We start from the raw sequence: 20,567 nt of genomic DNA on the forward strand, positions 1-20,567 counted from the left end.
AGAAATTACAATTGGTCATTACATATCAGATTACCCCAATAAACCCTCTGGTAACAGAGATTCCAACTGTTTTCAGCAGCCAAAATCTTCGGGTGAAAGTAAAGATATTCACTGTTTTTGCTAGTCTCAAATGCGATGGGGCTGGTAACTGCTGTTGCTGATCTCATTGGAATCAAGAGGCCCCACTTAATAATTGATCATGCGAAATTTTCAACTTTGGCGGCTTTTTGAGAGACTTGGATATCTTGTCCTTCTAAAGTTAAGTAAACTTTTATTGGGACGGTTCAGGATCAGATATTTTTGCAAGTGGTTATGACGCAGTGATATGATACTGCTTCAACATCCGAATCTTGTCGGTGTGGCCTAGTACACAAGTAACACCTTGTCACTGTATTAGGGTTTTTGGTTTTAAAAGCGAACAGGCACAACAGTCTTCAGACGAATGGTCTCCTGGGAGTCCGAATATGAACACAGTGTTCGTTGTTCGGCACAAACATTTGGTGGAAATCAGAGCAGAATTTAAAGATTGTACTCTCACTGCAAAATGGCACAGAGGAGCCTCATGGACACCACCTCCAACATATAACATTTGCTGTATTTGTAAAAGCCCCCCCCCCCTCCCACCCCTCTGGGGAAAACTGGGATCGCAGTTATTCACGGACATGTCGACAAGCCTTCGTGGTCTTTCTTGCCTTTAGACAATTTTGTGGGAGCTCAAAAAACGCCCCACCCAACTTAAGCCAAAAAAAGCAAAACTAAATGGAGGTTACATTAGGGGCCATTGTGAGCTGATGGTTACGACACAGTCCGACTATGCCTATCGACGCCCTTTAAGGTATAAACTACACTTCACAAGATGGCGAAGTAATGCACAGCATGTGAACCTAGAAAACATTTCATGTTGCAAAACCATATATTAACTATAGTCTGCATTGAATCAACATTTCTGCCTGAATAAATAGGCATTCTCTAAATCTAGGTTCAGTAGGAAATACTTTAAAACATTTAGTGAGAATTTTTTTTTTACACACCCTCAAATATGGTTCGACATTACACTTAACTCATCATTTTAGTTTTTCCGTTACTTCAACTGAGCATGTTTACAATTCTAGCTCCAGTCCTATCAAATGTGGGCACAAGACCTACGTTGTGGTAATTACAAACTGAGGTTATGGCGAAATTTCAAACTAATTGTCTAATTCTCAAAACTTTTTTCCCCTGATCATGACAAAACCTCATTGAGAGCACAAACACATTCTCCACAAGGGTTTGAACATGCGCCTCTTAACTTAGTGTAAATTCTGCTCTTCTGTGTGAGGGCTGGTGTAAAAATGTATATGTCTACCTCTAACCCGAGGGTGCTAATGTAAATCCAATTATCGACATGTATGTGTGTTTGAATCCTATTCATGTCTTGACTGGTCTCATGAATAGCTTGGATGTGGGACCCGAGCCTGCAGACATCAGCAGGCTCAGGTCACTGTGCTTAAGCATAACAGAAGTGAGCACACAACCATTGCTTTGTTATGTATGCATAAAGGGTTGGGCTGAAAATCCAAGTGATGTACTCGCTGTCTGACCATTCACCGGTCTGCAGAGCCTGGTCATGAACTAGGGTGTGCATGCTTTGAAACTGAAATCTTACATCTTTTAGGGGGCGTAATGTCCCCCTGAGCTGAGCAGTGGCATCAGTTTGAACTGTGCCCTATAAAGATTGAAGCTAAATGCCTTTTGAAATACAAGTTTCAAACACCATTTTTTTAAGTTTGAATGTTTAGAGGGATTAACCGAATACCCTTTGGCAAAGTATCAACAAGCTCTGTGTTAAATCACCCGCTTCACCGACTGTTCATTGTAAAATAGTCCCCTTTCAGTTGCGCTGATTGGAGATTTGCTAATACGTGCTTTAATTATTATTATTTTTTTTTTTACTGAACTCCTTTTTCAAACATTTTATAGTATCAAAATAGCAGACTGTAAAAAGACCACAGTTGTCTTAACCCTATTTTCAAATATCCTATTGCGTGAATAACAAAAGTGTGTGCACATGGTTGGCCTTTATCCTGTTTTGAAATAGTTGTGAACTATTTTGACATACTAGCAAACACAACCCTTTCCTATTTGGTCAAAGTATAAATGTAGCACAAAATGTATAGAAAGCACAAAAATATCATCGACTCTCCTAAGCCTACTGATATCACAATATTGACTACTACGCTTTTTTCCATGGAATATGTATGTAACTCCCCTGACTGATGGGAATTTAACACTAGTTTATAAGTTCATCTAAAATGTCGACATGCCTTGCAAGAACGCAGGCATTGCTAGATGGCAAGATAGCTCAGTGAGTTGAGAGAATAAACTGAAGGTTATGGGTTTTAACACTTGCGAGACACTCTAAAGGATGAATACCATATGAGATGGGCAACGTCTCTTACTCAAAGCGCCATTCATCAAGTACGCTTGATGTTCAGTTGTAAATATATTTGCTCTCAACATGGACAGCTACCAAAGATAAACAATTTTCAGTTTAATTTGTATCCTGAGCTTTCTGGAAAGATTTGATGTTCTTAAACGTTTGTAATAATCCTTTGTTCCATTTTCATGCCAATAACTTAAACATTAGTGTGAGTTATGGTTCCCTGGAAGATGCCCACATACATAAAATACAATGGGGATCTTGAATCAGGAAATGCACAATTTTGAATATTGCGAGCATTACACACAGGAGTTTTGGTGATAGGGCACCAACACTGTCCTTTTTAGGTCGAGCCTAGGCAGCGCGCATGCGCTGTCTGGAAGACCTGAAGTAAACACTATACGGGGTGTAATCCCGCCTGATGCTTGTGATTGGTTCACTGCAGTGTCTCTCTTGGTTGCAGCATCCTAAGTGGTTCACATAATGGAACATCACTTCCATTTTTGGCAGAGCAGCTCCGCCTAACTTCAGTTTCCTTTCGCGGCAATTCATGATGTGTTGTTTCAGAGAACAACTTTTTTTCGAATATGGTGATGCGCCCTGCTCTTGTTTATCATGTACTGACCCTTCATAGCACCAGTACCACACACTACTTTTGTTACTTCGCCTATTCGCGTTTGGAAGAAGATAGAACAGCAGTTGCAGCCACCACTGAATCTAGAATTGATTACTGCAACTCCCTCTATTAGGATACTTCTAAGCAGGATATTATTAGATTCCAGACTCCTCTAAACCAAGCTGCAAGAGCAGCAATTCTGCCTCCACTTTACATCAACCTAAGCCCAGACGTGGCTGCTTGTGCAGAACTTGATTATTATTAAAAGCATGTGTATGGCATTACACCCAGATTTCTTGAATCTAAAGTTATGAGATAGATGCTTCCATGATCGCTGCACTCTATCTTTGCTAATCTTCTACTTATCCCTTGTTTCAACAAATCCCCTTGGTGGCAAAGTGTTGGCACTTAAGATATTAAACAGTGAGCAAACTGACTCAAAGAAATCCATTTCTTCCCACCACCACTGTAGGAAGAAACTAAAGACTTGTCTCTTTGTGACTCCAACCTAGTTGTTCTGTCCATTTTGATCTCTCCTTATCACTTGAGTGCCAAGAGGCTTTAGAGTGAGAGCACGCTTTCCAAATATTTCACATAACACTGACCCTTCAGTACAGCCAGTACCCCTTCTTAACATCTACTACAGCGGCTGTGCCTTTACATAATACAAGCTGTACCAACTGCACCAGCACTGCTCAGACATACCTCCCACTGTACCAGCACTGCTTTAATATACCCTTCACTGTACCAGCACTTCTTTAATATACCCTCCACAGCATCAGCACTGCTCCATCGTACTCTCCACTGCACCAGCACGGCTCCATCATACCTCCATAGCATCAGCACTGCTTCAACATACCCTCCACATAATCAGCACTGCTCCATCATACCCTCCACTGTACCAGCACTGCTTCATCATACCTTCCTCTGCACCAGCACTGCTCCAATATACCCTCCACTGCACCAGCACTGCTCCATCATACCGTCCACTGCACCAACACTGCTCCGCCATACCCTCCACTGTACCAACATACCCTCCACTGCACCAGCACTGCTCCAACATACCCTGCACTGCTCCAACATGCCCTCCACTGCACCAGCACTGGTCCGATATACCCTCCACGGCACCAGCACTGCTCCAACATATCCTCCACAGAATCAGCTCCGCTCCATCATACCCTCCACTGCATCAGCACTGCTCCAACATACCCTCGACTGTGTACCAGCACTGCTCCAACATACCCTTCACTGCACCAACATACCCTGCACTGCATCAGCACTGCTCCAACATACCCTCCACTGTACCAGCACAGCGCCATCATACCCTCCACTGCACCAGCACTGTTCCAACATACCCTCCGCTGCCCCATCACTGCTCCAACATACCCGCGGCTGCCCCAGCACTGCTCCAACATACCCTCTGCTGCCCCAGCACTGCTCCAACATACCCTCCGCTGCATCAACACTGTTCCAACATAGCCTCCACTGCACCAGCACTGCTCCAACATACCCTCTGCTGCCCCAGCACTGCCCCAACATACCCTCTGCTGCACCAGCACTGCTCCAATATACCCTACACTGCTCCAACATACCCTCTGCTGCACCAGCACTGCTCCAACATACGCTTTGCTGCACAAGCAGAGCTCCAACATGCCCTCCACTGCATCAGCACTGCACCAACGTGCCCTCCACTGCATTTGCACTGCCATTTTTAACTAATTTTACCATCACTGCCCCTTCGTTACATCCATCCCACAGACACTGACTCCAGCTTCATAATACCAAGTGCACAGGTACTAAAGATGCATACATCCACTGCACACACACAGCACTTTCAGAACACATACTGCACATGCACTGCCCCTTCATTACCTCTACTGCATCAGCTGTGCCACTTCATAAGTCACTTGTAAATGTAAAAATACAGCGGTTGTGCATGCCTTCCACAAGCACTGCTCCAACATATCCCCCACTGCCATTTAATATAGCCCACTTTATTAGCACTGTCCCTTAGAAAAGCCCAACCCACACGCTCACTGCACCTTCCTACCACCCAGTGCACCAAGAACACATCTTTACAACTTTCACTGCCTTGTTACCTACTGTATCAACTCTGCTCCACTCTCAAACCCAGTACTAGCCCTTAACAACCCACTGTACATGTACTCCACATTCATAAAATTCTTTGCATTAGCACTGGCTCGTTATGCACTTGATGGACAAGCACTTCTCCCGCCCCCTTACACCTACTGCATCAGCACCGCTGCTTCATGCACCCAGTGCACAAACATTGCAGCAGGCTGCTTCTTCATAGCACCTACAGAATCCACACCTTTCAAAGTACCCAGTGCATCAGACTGCACCATTATAACATCCAGTGCACATGCATGGCTCCTTCTCAACCCTCCTTGATCATGCACTGCCCCTAACAGAAAACATTTCCTGTGCAACCCATTCGAAAGTACCTTTGTACCAGAACTGCCCCTACTTAACTGGCATTGCACGAGCACAGTTCTTTAATAAGACGCATTTCACCAGCACTGCCACTATGTAACTTGCATTGCACCAGCACTGTCCCTTCATACCTGTTGCACCAGTGCAGTTCCTTGGTAAGACACACTGCAGCTGCACTGTCCCTTCTTACCTCTCATTGCACCAGCACTGTCCCTTCATACCTTGCATTGCACCAGCATTGTCCCTCATTACCTCGCATTGCACCAGCACTGTCCCATCATACCTCGCATTGCACCAGCACTGCCCCTTCATACCTCGTATTGCACCTGCACTGTCCTTACATAACTTGTATTGCACCAGCACTGTCCCTTCATACCTCGCATTGCACCAGCACTGTCCCTTCATACCTCCCATTGCACCAGCACTGCCCTTTCATAACTTGTATTGCACCAGCACTGTCCCTTCTTACCTCGCATTGCACCACCACTGTTCCTTCATACCTCGCATTGCACCACCACTGTCACTTCATACCTCGCATTGCACCAGCACTGTCCCTTCATACCTCGCATTGCACCAGCACTGTCCCTTCATACCTCGCATTGTACCAGCACTCTCCCTTCATACCTCGCATTGCACCAGCACTGTCCCTTCATACCTCGCATTGCACCAGCACTGTCCCTTCATACCTCGCATTGTACCAGCACTCTCCCTTCATACCTCGCATTGCACCAGCACTGTCCCTTCATACCTCGCATTGCAGCACCACTGTCCCGTCATACCTCGCATTGCACCACCACTGTCGCTTTATACCTCGCATTGCACCAGCAGTGGCCCTTCATATTTCGCATTGCACCACCACTGTCCCTTTATACCTCGTATTGCACCTGCACTGTCCCTTCATACCTTGCATTGCACCAGCACTGTCCCTTCATACCTCGCATTGCAACACCACTGTCTCTTCGTACATTGCATTGCACCAGCACTGTCCCTTCATACCTCACATTGCACCACCACTGTCGCTTAATACCTCGCATTGCACCACCACTGTCGCTTCATACCTCGCATTTCACCAGCACTGTCCCTTCATACCTCGTATTGCACCTGCACTGTCCTTTCATAACTTTTATTGCACCAGCACTGTCCCTTCATACCTCGTATTGCACCTGCACTGTCCTTTCATAACTTTTATTGCACCAGCACTGTCCTTTCATACCTCGCATTGCACCAGCACTGTCCCTTCATTCCTTGCATTGCACCAGCACTGTGCCTTCATACCTCGTATTGCACCTGCACTGTCCCTTCATACCTCGTATTGCACCTGCACTGTCCTTTCATAACTTTTATTGCACCAGCACTGTCCCTTCATACCTCGTATTGCACCTGCACTGTCCTTTCATAACTTTTATTGCACCAGCACTGTCCCTTCATTACTCGCATTGCACCAGCACTGTCCCTTCATTCCTTGCATTGCACCAGCACTGTGCCTTCATACCTCGTGTTCCTTGGTAAGACACACTGCAGCAGCACTGTCCCTTCTTATCTCGCATTGCACCAGCACTGGCCCTTCATACCTCGCATTTCACCAGCACCGGCCCTTCATACTTCGCATTGCACCACCACTGGCCCTTCATACCTCACATTGCACCACCACTGGCCCTTCATACCTCACATATCACCACCACTGTCGCTTCATACCTCGCATTGCACCAGCACTGTCCCTTTATACCTTGCATTGCACCAGCACTGTCCCTTCATACCTCGCATTGCACCACCACTGTCCCTTCATACATTGCATTGCACCAGCACTGTCCCTTCATACCTCGCATTGCACCACCACTGTCCCTTCATACATTGCATTGCACCAGCACTGTCCCTTCATACCTCGCATTGCACCACCACTGGCCCTTCATACCTCACATTGCACCACCACTGTCGCTTAATACCTCGCATTGCACCACCACTGACGCTTCATACCTCGCATTTCACCAGCACTGTCCCTTCATACCTCGTATTGCACCTGCACTGTCCTTTCATAACTTTTATTGCACCAGCACTGTCCCTTCATAACTCGCATTGCACCAGCACTGTCCCTTCATTCCTTGCATTGCACCAGCACTGTGCCTTCATACCTCGTGTTCCTTGGTAAGACACACTGCAGCAGCACTGTCCCTTCTTATCTCGCATTGCACCAGCACTGGCCCTTCATACCTCGCATTTCACCAGCACTGGCCCTTCATACCTCGCATTGCACCACCACTGGCCCTTCATACCTCGCATTTCACCACCACTGGCCCTTCATACCTCACATTGCACCACCACTGTCGCTTCATACCTCGCATTGCACCACCACTGGCCCTTCATACCTCACATTTCACCACCACTGTCGCTTCATACCTCGCATTGCACCAGCACTGTCCCTTTATACCTTGCATTGCACCAGCACTGTCCCTTCATACCTCGCATTGCACCACCACTGTCCCTTCATACATTGCATTGCACCAGCACTGTCCTTTCATACCTCGCATTGCACCACCACTGTCGCTTCATACCTCGCATTGCACCAGCACTGTCCCTTCATACCTCGCATTGCACCAGCACTGTCCCTTCATACCTCGCATTGCACCACCACTGTTGCTTCATACCTTGCATTGCACCAGGACTGTTCCTACATTTCACAACTGTTTTGCCCTCTCACAACACTCGTTGCTCTGGCTCCATCCCTGTGGAACTCCAAATTGCACCAACACTGCTCTTTCTTAACTATTACCCCATCGCTCTCTCTTCAGACACCCATGGGCACGGGCACTGCTTCTGCAGAACAACCACGCACTAACACTGCATCTTCAAGGCACACGTTGGAACATGCACGGTCTCTTTATTACACTTGTTGCAGCATCAGTGCTCCTTGGTAACATTCACTTCATAGCCAGTGCCTCTTAATACTTATTGTATGAGTACTGGTCCTTCATCCATCTTTTGCACCAGAACTGCTGCTTCACATACCCATAACACTGCACATTGCACCATCATAACATGCATTGCACCAGCACCAGCACTGTCCCTTCATCACACTATTACCAACGCAGTCCCTTCACACAACTTCAGTTTCATGACGCTAACATTGAAGTGCTGCTACACAGGACAGTTTAAAGAAGCACTGCCTCTTCATACTTCCTGCACCATCACATTCCCATCAGAGCCCCCATTACACCAGGGCTACCCCATAGCAGTGGCGGCTGGTGACATTTGAAAGTGGTAGGGCGGAAACTGATAATAATACTGCTCGCGCAGCGAGCTCGCGCAGCGAGCGATCCTGAACTCCCCAAGGAGGGTTTGAGGAGATTTAAGGTTAATAAAGCAATTGTGAAAGTACAGGGATTACATTATTAAAGAGCTGTCATAGGTAGCTGCTTATTCAGTATACCCAGGAGGTCGGGCAATTACATAAACGTAAGTGAATGGATGATCAACACGAATACAGGTTAACATAGGTTTGTGTTCTTTGGTTTGTATAATACGTAGCAGTACTGAGCAAACATTCATATTTAACTGGGCTTACTTAAAGATTAAAACAACTGGCAGATGTACACACACAAAGCAACATTTGACAGCCGGAATAAGGAACAGTTGTAAATAGGTTCTGCCCACATACCACTAATGATAGTAACTGATGCAAAATCAAACCACTGTTCCAACTAGCTAGCTTATACAACCCCCCAAAAGCTTTACACAATCTCTCTGAATGCTTGTGCTTAAATAAGACCCCCGGCAAGTAAGGTCATTCTGCAATAGAAAGCCAACAAACTGGTTTTCCACTTAGTCATTCATTTACATTATTCCTCAATATTCTGAGGAAGGCTAGATCCTCAGTGGTATTCAACTCATCCTTCTTATGCTGTAAGATAGTGCACCCACATCCATCCGTATGCCACTATAATTCCCTTTTGCTCTATTAGATTCTGCCAGGTGTGACGACGTGCTAAAATCTAACATCGCCACAGACTTTAGCACTTCTGGCAATTACCAGCTGTTTTAAACTTTTCAGAAATCAGAAGCCCACCCCTGCACAAACAGAAGGTTATCTGCAACCAAAGCAGTAACCCACCAAGCTATCAGTAATAAAATAAAGTTATCACATTTGTGACCTGTATGTTATTCCCAATGCTTTGTAATAGGCATATTAACATTCTATGCAACAGCCTCTTTACCCTCAAAAGTAATTTTACAATGCAGACTGTCTTTATAACAAAGAAAGCCAGAACAGACTTGCTATCACATTTGTCCTCGGGGCCAATCTGTGACCTGCATGTTATGTGCTGTGTTTTGCAGTGGGCACATTGACGAGTCAAGCCTGTGGCCATACTGCACATAGCACACAAATCACCTCAGCAAGTTCACGTACCAACAGTCAATGTGTTGCTATTCTACTGGAACTTTTGGGATATACAGTGTTCGCTGCAGTAGGAGCATTACCCTCATAAGATTTTTTTTAAACGTCTGTAAACAAACCAGAACAGATGTGCTGTTACATTTGTCCACGGTAGCAATGTTTTAAAAAAAATGCATGAAGTGTCACTTTCTGAATAATTCATCCATTTCCAGTGCTGCTTACGGGACATGTCCATTGTGGAAGCACCAAAGCTCGGGTGCGTAGTGCAGAGGTGTACCGTACGTTCTGCCACAGTGTGTGGAGGTGAAGGACACACACTTCACAAAGCCTAAAATTGATACCTTCTATACTAAACTATCATGGTAACTGTGGGCCCAGTAGATTTCAGTAATGGCAAAACAGTGCGTATGACGCATTGAATACCTCCGGCTTAGTAGAATTAAGGATTATCAAAACCATTTGATCAAAGAATTGAAAAATGTGTATGGAAGAACAATCTGGAACCAGAGAACTTGTGCATTCAGCTGTGAACTGTTCATTCTAGTTGTGAAAAGCCATTCAAAAGGGGCGTGGTAGGTGGGTGGATGGTGTTTCAAATACTGTGGGATGGTTCAGTTGCAGTGGGAGTGAATACCCAAAGAAAGGATTGCATGTTTTTATTCTTCTACCATGTAGGCACATTTGGGAAACTGAAAGAGGGTTTATCAATCGGCTTGCCTGCCACCTAACCAGTACTTTAATACTCTACTCTGTTTTCCTATGTAAAGGTGACTAAAAAGAATTGGAAAAAAAGCAAAAAGACAGAACTTTTCCTATTTAAAATGTTACGATATGATATTGAGTTTTATGTAGTGCTCGAATGCCCGATGTCTTGGCGCTGCCTTGAGAAAGGACGAGTAAGCAAAGCCCAACTATTGGTTGAAAATCCACAACTATAAGGGCAAATATAAGAACAAAGCAATTCACAAGTGGTTGGCAGCTGTCTAAAACATTCCAAAATGACTACAATAGCAGAGTCAGAAGTAAATGGAATACATAGAAAGGAGTCGCTCCTATCCCTTCCAGAATCACTAAACAAGACCACATGACATGGCCATAGTTTCTTTTTTCGTGGGAAAGGAACGTGTTAAGATATTGCTTCGAAAGCCTGCGTTTTCATCGCACAGCCTGCCCGACCACTGAACCCCCAACCGGACCCCCAGCTTTGCACAGCTGTGGATGCCAGAGGCCCCTGCTCGCCCCAGAAGCAGACTGATGGCACTGGCAGCACTTTTCTACTGTAGAAGAGCCGCAGGCCGAGGCCTGTGTGCATAGTGCAGATGTGCACGTTCTGTCACAAGGTGTGGAGGGGGAAGCAAACACTTGCATACTACTGCAAAAGTTCCCTTTTGTTTTTGTCCTAGCCAGAAACTAACGTTGCCGTATTGATTACAACTGCCTGGCTGCTTGCGCACGGAGCTCCCACGTGTGTTCCCGTATTTAATCCGCCCTAATTGCACATCTGTTGAAAATCATTGACAATTGGCAGCTAACGGGACCTGAAGCCAGGCCCGTGTCGTGTGGTTTGTTTCACTGCCTCGCGGTATCCGCAGCACAAAGACTGCTGAGGGGTCACCGTCTAATTATAGCCCCGCTTGAATGGGTTTTAATTCGACTTACCAGTTACCACGACACCCTTCATAGGCAGTGTCCCTGCGTTCAGCAGTCACTTCGCATCCGCCATCTGATCGCCAGTCCGGTCGTGCTAATCGATCATCGATGGTCCGGATCGGATGTAGTCAGATGATCAGATCACCAGACAGTCAATGCAGTGCAGATCACACGACTTACGCTGCTGCAGCAGTGCACATGCACGCAATCGCAAAGCTGCTTAAGCAGGCCCGTCCAGGCAGCAGGAGGTCCGAGTGAGTCCACACACACGCGCAGGCAGTCACGACGACGACGGACTCACTCAGTCCCACAACAGTCCAGCCAATCCTGGCGCAGAGTTAGCAGCGCCACTGCGCCAGGATTGGCTAAAGTGCAGACTGAAATCTGCCCATTTTGAGACCCGGGGTCCCGGGTCCATGCCTATCTATAGTGATAGAGAGGGGGGGTGGGGGTGGGAGGTCTGAAGTGTGCGCATGCGTGGGCCAGTCGAAATCTCGACAACTCCGGCCTTTTGCATGCGCACGGCACTCGCAGTACGTTAGTGAGTCACCCTCTGCCTTCCCTGTGTGCTGCCTGCCTGTCACTCTGCGCAGCCCCACCCCCCCCACGGGCCGGCCCACTTCCTTATGGATGCCCGATCCTGTCGGGCTTCTCCCGTGGCCTTGGTGCGCTCGGCGCTCCGATTTTTAATTGAAATGGAATTTGGTTTGCTGGAAATAACGTTTTATTATACAGTCCAGTCGGCGGTCGTCCAGGCTAGTGGGGCAACGCCCCAACGCCCCCAATGGACGCACCGCCACTGCCCCATAGCACCTGCAACAGTGGCACTATTTTTTTAAAAACACCATCAAAAAGATTTGTTCTAGTCCAACACCCATTGCACCACGCTACCCCGTTACACAGCCTTTACGCCAACAGTATTACTTCATAAAATGTACTGCACCAGTATTCTTACTTTAGATCAACCCTTGCACAAGCAGTACTACCCCAAGATTACACCTATTGCACACGCACAACGCCTTACGAATCATCTGTCGTACTAGTGTGCCACTCCTCAATATGCACCGTGTACCATAGTTTCGCCATTAATAACAATGGTTGCACCCAGGGTATTATATTCATACAAGCCATTGCACTGGCGTGTGTGTAACAATGATAACACACATTGCACCGGTGTACACATCGCACCAAATTTCTTCCATTGACCATACCTGTTGCACCACATCTGCTCTGTTGTGGCCAGAACTACCCCTTCCCAATATCTATTGCACTATTGTTACCCTTTCACAACACTCATTGCACTAGAGCAGAGCTGTTATGATATAATGCACGGTATCTGCTCCATTACTAACACTAGTTGCACCAGGCTGTCACCTCTTTGTGAGCCTTTGCACGGCTGCTGTTCCATTGATAACACTGACTGCATCTTGTGCACCAGAGCCAATTGGCAGGCCAATGGCATCCATGATTCCATGAGTAACGTCCATTGCGCGTGAACTGCACCACTGTCCATTGCATTGCAGCTGTTGCGTTCACCATTAATTGCACAATCGTTTCACCTTCATGGAATATTCCACTGTAGTTTATTGCTCAGGCACTGTCCCTGGCCGATGGATAGTCCAATGTCAATTATTGCCTCTTGACTGCCCCTAATGACCTGATTGTACATCTCGGCAGATCCCACACTGTCCACTGCCATTTCCCACCTTTTCAGGGATTTACAGATTTTCTATGTCTGTTTTATCCTTCCCTGTAGACCGGTGAACCACTGAACATGGCTATTTTGGCAAACCACAGGCTGGCGGATATTAAAAGTGCCCGGAGGACACAACACCATAAATGCACGCAGTGGCCAGAAGCCGTGCCTCCATGAGGGTAGCTTAGATACAGCAGCGTGTGTCCTGGTGACCGTGCATTTAACACCCAGGTTCTGCTTCATTAAAGGTTCTGTTCCTTCCAGCTCCCAGGCTAGGAGCCACCGGTGTGGTCCACACTCTCCAATGCTTGGTTTCTCAGCTCTATCTCGAGGGTCTCAATTCTCCTCTGTGCTTCCTGCAGCTGGAGCTTCAAGACTTCATTCTGCGCCCGGAGAGTCTCCTGTTCCTAGGAGGAAGGACATCACACTTAGGGTTAGCATTCATTGAAAATGTGGTAGGAGATTTTAAGCTGCATATGGAGTGGTGAAGGTTGTAAGGTGGTGCGTGGGTATGGAACGCTGGCTTTTTGATTGGTGGACCAGCACGATGGACCGATCTCGATGACGGTGTACAAGGATGCTAAAGGAAACAGGAGCACAGGCTACGCTGAATTTAGCAGGATTGTGGCTTGTCTTGGCCCAGGTATGGTCTTTCTGAGTTTTGATGTCAAGAGGGAGTAAGGCGGAGTCGAAAACACCTTTAAATAGCCTCAAATATGGGAGCTGCTCAGGGCCCCGGTAGGGGTTATCCTATGTGCTGGATGCTAGAGCAAGTCCGCTGATATGGCCAATGTATAGGTTTGCAAGTGATGCAGTTTGCAAGCTACATACAGAAGCAGAATAATGGTCAGTGGGCCTAGCTCTCGCCTCCCATGATCTCTGAAAGGCTGCTAAGGATGAGCAGAGTTGATCATATGTCTTTCAGTGCCTGACGTGATGGGTCCTCCTGAGCCCTACAGACTTCCAGAGTCACTCACTTCTCAGAAATACTCTCTATTTCCTCATCAGTCGGACCAGCATGTATATGTGACTTACTACTTGTTTGCAAGAATACATCATTATGTATATTTATGTTTGTTTCCATAGAATAGAGCTTTTTTTTAATCTACTCTAGGGAGTTTGTGGTCAGCCTCGTGCCCTAGATGGTTCCCTGGGGTTCATGGAGACTTGGGATACCCATAGACAGATGGAAAACATGTAATGCCCATTCCCATGCAAACACACATTTCTCCAGAGGTGGCCAAAATAGTTTGAGTTGAGGGTACCTGGTCCTCTTCCTGATGCGCTGGTGATGAGGCACCATCTTGGTTCCTTGCATTGCGAGTGGAGTTCTTGTTGTCCCATTTGGCGTACGCCCTTCTGTGGTGAAGTACGTAGTGCCTGACTGGAGTATGGCAGCCGGCTAAGCCATGTTCAGTCTGTGTGCATTTGTCGAGGTTTGCAAGGTTTATCGTCAGGGTGACCTTTGGCGAGGAGCTGCCCACCAACACGATTGTCCCGTCTTGACACTCTTCTGCGGGTTCACTGGCACCTGCTCTGTCCCCACCGGGGAATGTGAAGGATCCCTCCTCGGGTCCTGTGTAATGTAAACAAAGCAAGGCTTGACAAGCAGCTCATACAGGGTAAAGTTATGTCTATTTTCTAGTAAACATTGTGAATTGAGATACCTCTAGGCATATGTGCTACTTCAGTCTGCAACATTAGTTAGGGCCATATGTATCATCATAACCATTTGCGATTCCTAAATAGCGATTTTTAAGGAATCGCTATTTAGAAATCGCAAAATGGTATGTATGAAGGAAATCGCTTCTTTTTAGCGATTCCTTAAGATTCCTAAATTGCGATTAGCAAATTGCTAATCGCAAATTTCTCATTCATTTCTATGGGCCAGGAGGCCCATAGGAATGAAGGGGAAATTTGCAATTAGCAATTTGCTAATCGCAATTTAGGAATATTTTCAAGGGTGCAGGGGTGTCACAAGAACACCCTGCTGCACCCCTGAAAATGACATTTGTTGGCATATGGCGCCCATACATGCCCTAAGGGCATGTATGAGCGTCATATGGCACCTTTGGATTTTAAATAAATTGCTTTATTAAAAGAATTCGCAACTTACCACCAACTAGAAATTGGTGGTAATTTGCGAATCCTTATGGGCATTTTTGCATTTATTTTCCGTTGATACATTGCATTTAAGGAATCGCACAATTTGCGATTCCTTAAGTGCAATCGCAAAATAAGGAATAGCAAATTTTGCGATTCCTTATTTTGCTGCCAAAATGTGTCAATTTCGGCCTTTGCGAATGCTAATTTGCTTGATACATATGGCCTTTAGTCTTTTGTTGAAAATACAGAATGGGTCCCACCACAGTGTACATAATGTACATTCTAATCTGCCTAGACAGGCTAGAGACACAAACACAGGCTTTGTACTGAGCTTGCACACAAAGCCAGGCAGACGATGGGAGTGATGTGGGACACTTGGAGAGGCATGTGTGGAGCTTTGGGCATAACCGAAGACAGTAAAAGCCTACTGAAATCTTGGGAAACATGGACATACAGCAGGAAAACCTTGGATATCATTAGCAGACAGTGTGGAGACCAGTAGGAAACACTTGGTCTCATTGAGAGACCCTGCAAGGACCTCGGGACTCACATACATACAGCAGGAGATGCTTGGGTTATGTTGGCAGACTGTGTTCTCACCTCCGGACATATGGTCATATAGCAGCTGGACCTAGTGTGTCAACCTGTGGACATACGGATTTGCAGCAATAGGTGCTTGTGTCACTGTGGTAGACAAATTATAGACGTCTGGAAATATGGACACACAGCAGCAGATACCGGGGTTGCATTGACAGACAACGGATAGACCTTCGGGCACATGGACATACAGCAGGAGATGCTTAGGTCTCAGCTCCGGACACATGGACTTCCAGCAGAAGACGCTTGGGTTATATTGATAGACAACGTGTAGACCACCGGACACAAGGCCTTACAGCAGAAGATGCTTGGGTCACATTGGTAGATAATGTGTAGATCTCCGGACACAGACATACAGCAGGAGATGGTGGGTGCAACCTGGATTCTTTGCATTTGGTGGCCTTCTGTGTATTTTCGTCCACATAGAGCAGGATATGCATTGAAATATAGCATGAAGCCATTTAGGGCAGGGGCACGTGGCCAGACCTTTTGATGATGTACAGGCCCATGGGCAGTTGCTTTGAGAAGCTCGAAGCAGGGGGACAGAAGACATGATTAGCTGAGTCAACATGGATAAATTATGTAGGAACTGAGGCTATGAACTGACTGTCAGAAGAGCTTGAGAAACTTAAATACAACAGGGGCTGGTGGCCCTTGGACAAGTATGAGGAACTTGAGAAACTTATGGATACACGAGGAGCAGGGTGCACATCGATGGAGTAAGGAGATGGGAGCAAATGAACAAGCAGATTCTGGAGCTAGAGACTTATGGCCTGGCAGAGGATCTGTGGGAACATGGGCAGAGAGCTAGAGCAGCCTGAGACATGGAGAGGAAGGTTGAGTAGTTGTAGAAATGGACAGATGGTCTTAAGGCCCAGATTCTGAACACTGCCCTGCAATGCAGCACAGCCTCATAAGAGGCTGCGGTACGTTGCGTGACGGAGAGAGAGCAGGAGAGTGCCATATTCACAGAGAAATGGCACTCTCCTCCCCTCTCCTCTCCCTAGCGCCGGTGCTGATTTCAGCTACCGTGGGCCAGGCGTACAGCGTAGAGCGAAGGCGCTAGGGTGCATGCCTGAGTCTAGCATAGGTTTTGTACAGGAAGGAACTCTTCCTGTACAAAATACTATACCTATACATGTCCAAAAGCACTTCCTACTTTGTAGGTGTGCTGCACAATGCATCACACATGCAAAGTAGGAAAGGCACGGGAAAATTTAAACATTTCTCCGTTTAACGCCTGCTTTCCAGCAGCATTAATTTTTGGGTGCTAAACCCTTTCCACTGATGTTAGTGAAGCGAGTTTAGTGTCCAAAAGCATGGGGGGGGTGGCCAGAATGGCTTCGGAGTGACTGCTCGACTCCGGAGCTCTGCTGTGCGAGGCCCTTTACTTGCAACAATACAGCCCCAACCGGTGTAACAACAACTGTTGTGCCAGCTCCTACGAGGTGGGCGGACTACTGGGGCAGACAGCAGATTGCCAAGATGGAGGACTGCAGGCCGAACCCAGAGCAGCATAGTGGACCTCGACTGGCGGTAGACCCGCAGGCGGTGTGAGTGGCACCCACAGGGAAGGTACGGGGATGCGGTGGCTCGCCCACGCAGCGACTAGCGGAACCCAAGGAGTACGGGAGCCGGTCTGCAACTGGCAAGCAGCACACAGGCTGCCTCAGGAGCCCATGAGGCAAACTCACCACGAGCAGTGACTATGGCACCAGCAGCCATGGGAAAGCATATGCGATGCAGCCTACCTTAGCGGAGCCCGGGGGCTCTGGGCCAGACAGAAGCACAGCAAGCAGTTCGCATCAGAGGCCCAGGAGGAGTGATCGCCAGGTCCCGACCCCCGTACCACGCCTCAGGGAGAAGGGCGACTGGAGATGTAGAGTGACCTACAGGAGTGGTGTGGCCAGCGGCGGTGGTATGCGGCCTCTGGAACACCGAGGGAGCAAGGGCACGGAGGACCGCGGTCGCTGCAATCAGGGACGACGCAGGAGCAGTCCGGACCTGCTAATCGCATGGAGGCCGACTCAGGACAGTAGAGGTGAGCGGTCAAACCTGGGAGGAATTCAATGAAAGAGAGAAGACCCCACTTGTTCCAGGGAACAGGGTACTCACAACAAATAAAGCCAGAAAGGGAAATCCCTGGAAACCACAATATATCCTAGTTCACACCCATCTTTCGTTCTTTCATACCAGTATATCATAGAATCTTAGGTTAAGTTTCAAATATATTTGCCAACTAAAATATAACGTTTACAGTATTCTTTATTAAAAAATTTGTATTTTTAATAAAGAATACTGTAAACGTTATATTTTAGTTGGCAAATATATTTGAAACTTAACCTAAGATTCTATGATATACTGGTATGAAAGAACGAATGATGGGTGTGAACTAGGATATATTGTGGTTTCCAGGGATTTCCCTTTCTGGCTTTAATTAACCTGGGAGGAAGCCAGAGCAGAGGTGGTGCCCCTGGGCCCTCTGCAGGGAAGGAGCGGTGGCTCTTCATCAGAGAAAGCGAGGCCTAGGAGAGACACCGGGCACTGTGGGGTTGCGGATGCGCAATGCTTCTGGTGACTGTCAGAGCCCCCTGAGCTTGTAGGTAAGGCCTAGTGTGGGGGAGCAAGCTGGGCAGAGGAAAGAACCACTAGTCTTGTGAAGGCCCGGGCAGCAGCAGCAATCTCGTTGATGCCGGGACCAACTGGGAGAGCACTTACCCAGGGGCCACAGTCCACCCGTCGGGGGCACTATAGGCTCTGTACGGGAGTGGGGTCCGAAGAAGACTGCTGGACTCTGGCCATTGCAGTAAATCACAGAGGTGAATCCCTGATTGGGAGCCCCCATACTTTATCACAGAGACGAGGCTCAAAGTTACCGGAACCCCCTAAAATTTATCGCCCTGGCATGATAAAAAGTCCGACGGTCCCCGCCAGAAATGCAGACGTGTTCTGAGGACACACTGAGATCTGACTGTAACCTTTCAAGATTCCTTCCGTGGAATGGATGGGTAACGCATCTGAAATTCGGCGCGCTGCCTTTCATCAATAACCAGTGTGCATTGACATACAGGATTATTAAAATAAAGTTCAAATGTCAGGGGCTGGAGCAAAGGTTAGGCAGCTAGTTTTCAAGCCACTCCTGTCCATTTCCCCTGCTTAAACAAAAGCTAAATTATGCAGAGGCCTGCCATACTACGAGCCCATAATAATTTGACGCGAACGTGTTTTGTTGGAAGAAGTTAAGCAAAACCGGCTTAAAAAATGTAATTTAGCTTATGTTTCAATGTCAAATTTTTGAAGAAAGAAATGCATTTATTTGCTTTTGAAAAAACTCAAACTATGTAACTTTTTACTTGGGTGGTGTGTTGATTTTAAAGCTATGCTCAGGACACATTTAGCAAACGTGTTCTAAGTATTGTTTTTTTATTACTCCCATGTCATCTATATCGTGTGTTATTGACTGGAAACCCTTAAATAGGACTATTTTTTATAATGAAAATGAAAAAGAATAACCTGAGTTGGCATATATAGATGAGCCGCAATTTTTAACCACTTAAAAGAACAGCCACTTACCAGGTCGGGTTTCTTTTGCATTGAGTTCTTGTATGCAAAATAGTGCTTACCGAGTAATTGAAGGAGTCTGTGTCCCTCCAGAAGTAAAAGATCCAATCCCGGTGGGCGGGGCCAAAAGCGGACAGGGTGGCATCCCTCAGTGTAATCATTGCCTCCAGTGCAATCATTACACTGTGTTCTGCATAATCCAGGACGCAAAACGACATGCACGAATCACAAATGCAGGTGGAGCAGCGACACAACTTCTGGAACCGTATTGATTCCAAGAAGCCCTCGCATGACGAGAGCAGCGCATGCACGCTACTAACGCCATGCGAGACCTAAAAAAAAGGGAGCGAGCTGGGAGCAGATCACTGCGCCAGCTCTGGGCTCGGGAAGGAACTCATGGCGAAACCCACAGAATCTGAAACCACCAAAGTAAGAGATGCACTCCTTCGGCACCTCCAGCAACGTGAAGAAGGGTCAGACACGGGAGGATCATAGACCAGTGCGAGAGCTAGCCTACGGGTTTTCTCATCACTGCTCCAGCAGGGAGGCTGAAGGCTTTCAGCTGGGTGACCCTCGCCCTGCGTCTCCTCTTTTAACCTTAAGCTTGAAACATGTGGAGGGCTGAATGCAAGAATCAGGGACCCACCTTACTTGGAGATACTCTCTCCCTGTTACAGGAGCATACTGTTATAAGTTGTCTATTTGTTATTGTTTCTCTTAACTGGAACTTCTATCCTTGTTTAATCCACCCTATTGGGAGAATAATAGCCACACCCCTGGGGGATAAGTTAGCAGACCATAGCACAGGCCTTTTACCGTGTACTCCAGAGGATAAGGAGGGGCGATCGCCCACCAGTGTTTACTTCTCTTTCTTATTAGCTTACAGCTCTGCGGGTGGGAGAGGCTCCACAGAGGGATCGGTGCCTGGGGATCACTTCCTCACTGGGATATGCGGGAGGCCTCCCATTCTATTTCCACTACACCTTCAAGGGACCTTGCTTTGCATCAGGCCCGACAGGCTATTCCTTTTCTGTTTGCTTGACAACCCCACTTCTTTTCCTACCAGGTATCCCATTGG

General features: G+C 47.0%; 1 protein-coding gene across 1 annotated transcript in view; it reads right to left on the reverse strand.

Annotated features, from left to right (window-relative positions):
- Nucleotides 1-12,238: 12,238 nt before the first annotated feature.
- The window catches only part of RASGRP1 (RAS guanyl releasing protein 1), a 306,300-nt gene continuing 297,971 nt past the window's right edge, over nt 12,239-20,567 (reverse strand). The window contains exons 16-17 of the mRNA XM_086937025.1: nt 14,491-14,801; nt 12,239-13,632 (exon numbers count right to left, since the gene is read on the reverse strand). Of these exons, the coding sequence (XP_086793151.1) occupies nt 13,498-13,632; nt 14,491-14,801 (446 nt within the window). The 3' untranslated portion in view covers nt 12,239-13,497. The remainder of the gene's footprint in view (nt 13,633-14,490; nt 14,802-20,567) is intronic.

This window comes from Lissotriton vulgaris, chromosome 9 (genome assembly GCF_964263255.1).
Source record: "Lissotriton vulgaris chromosome 9, aLisVul1.2, whole genome shotgun sequence".
Classification (NCBI taxonomy): domain Eukaryota; kingdom Metazoa; phylum Chordata; class Amphibia; order Caudata; family Salamandridae; genus Lissotriton; species Lissotriton vulgaris.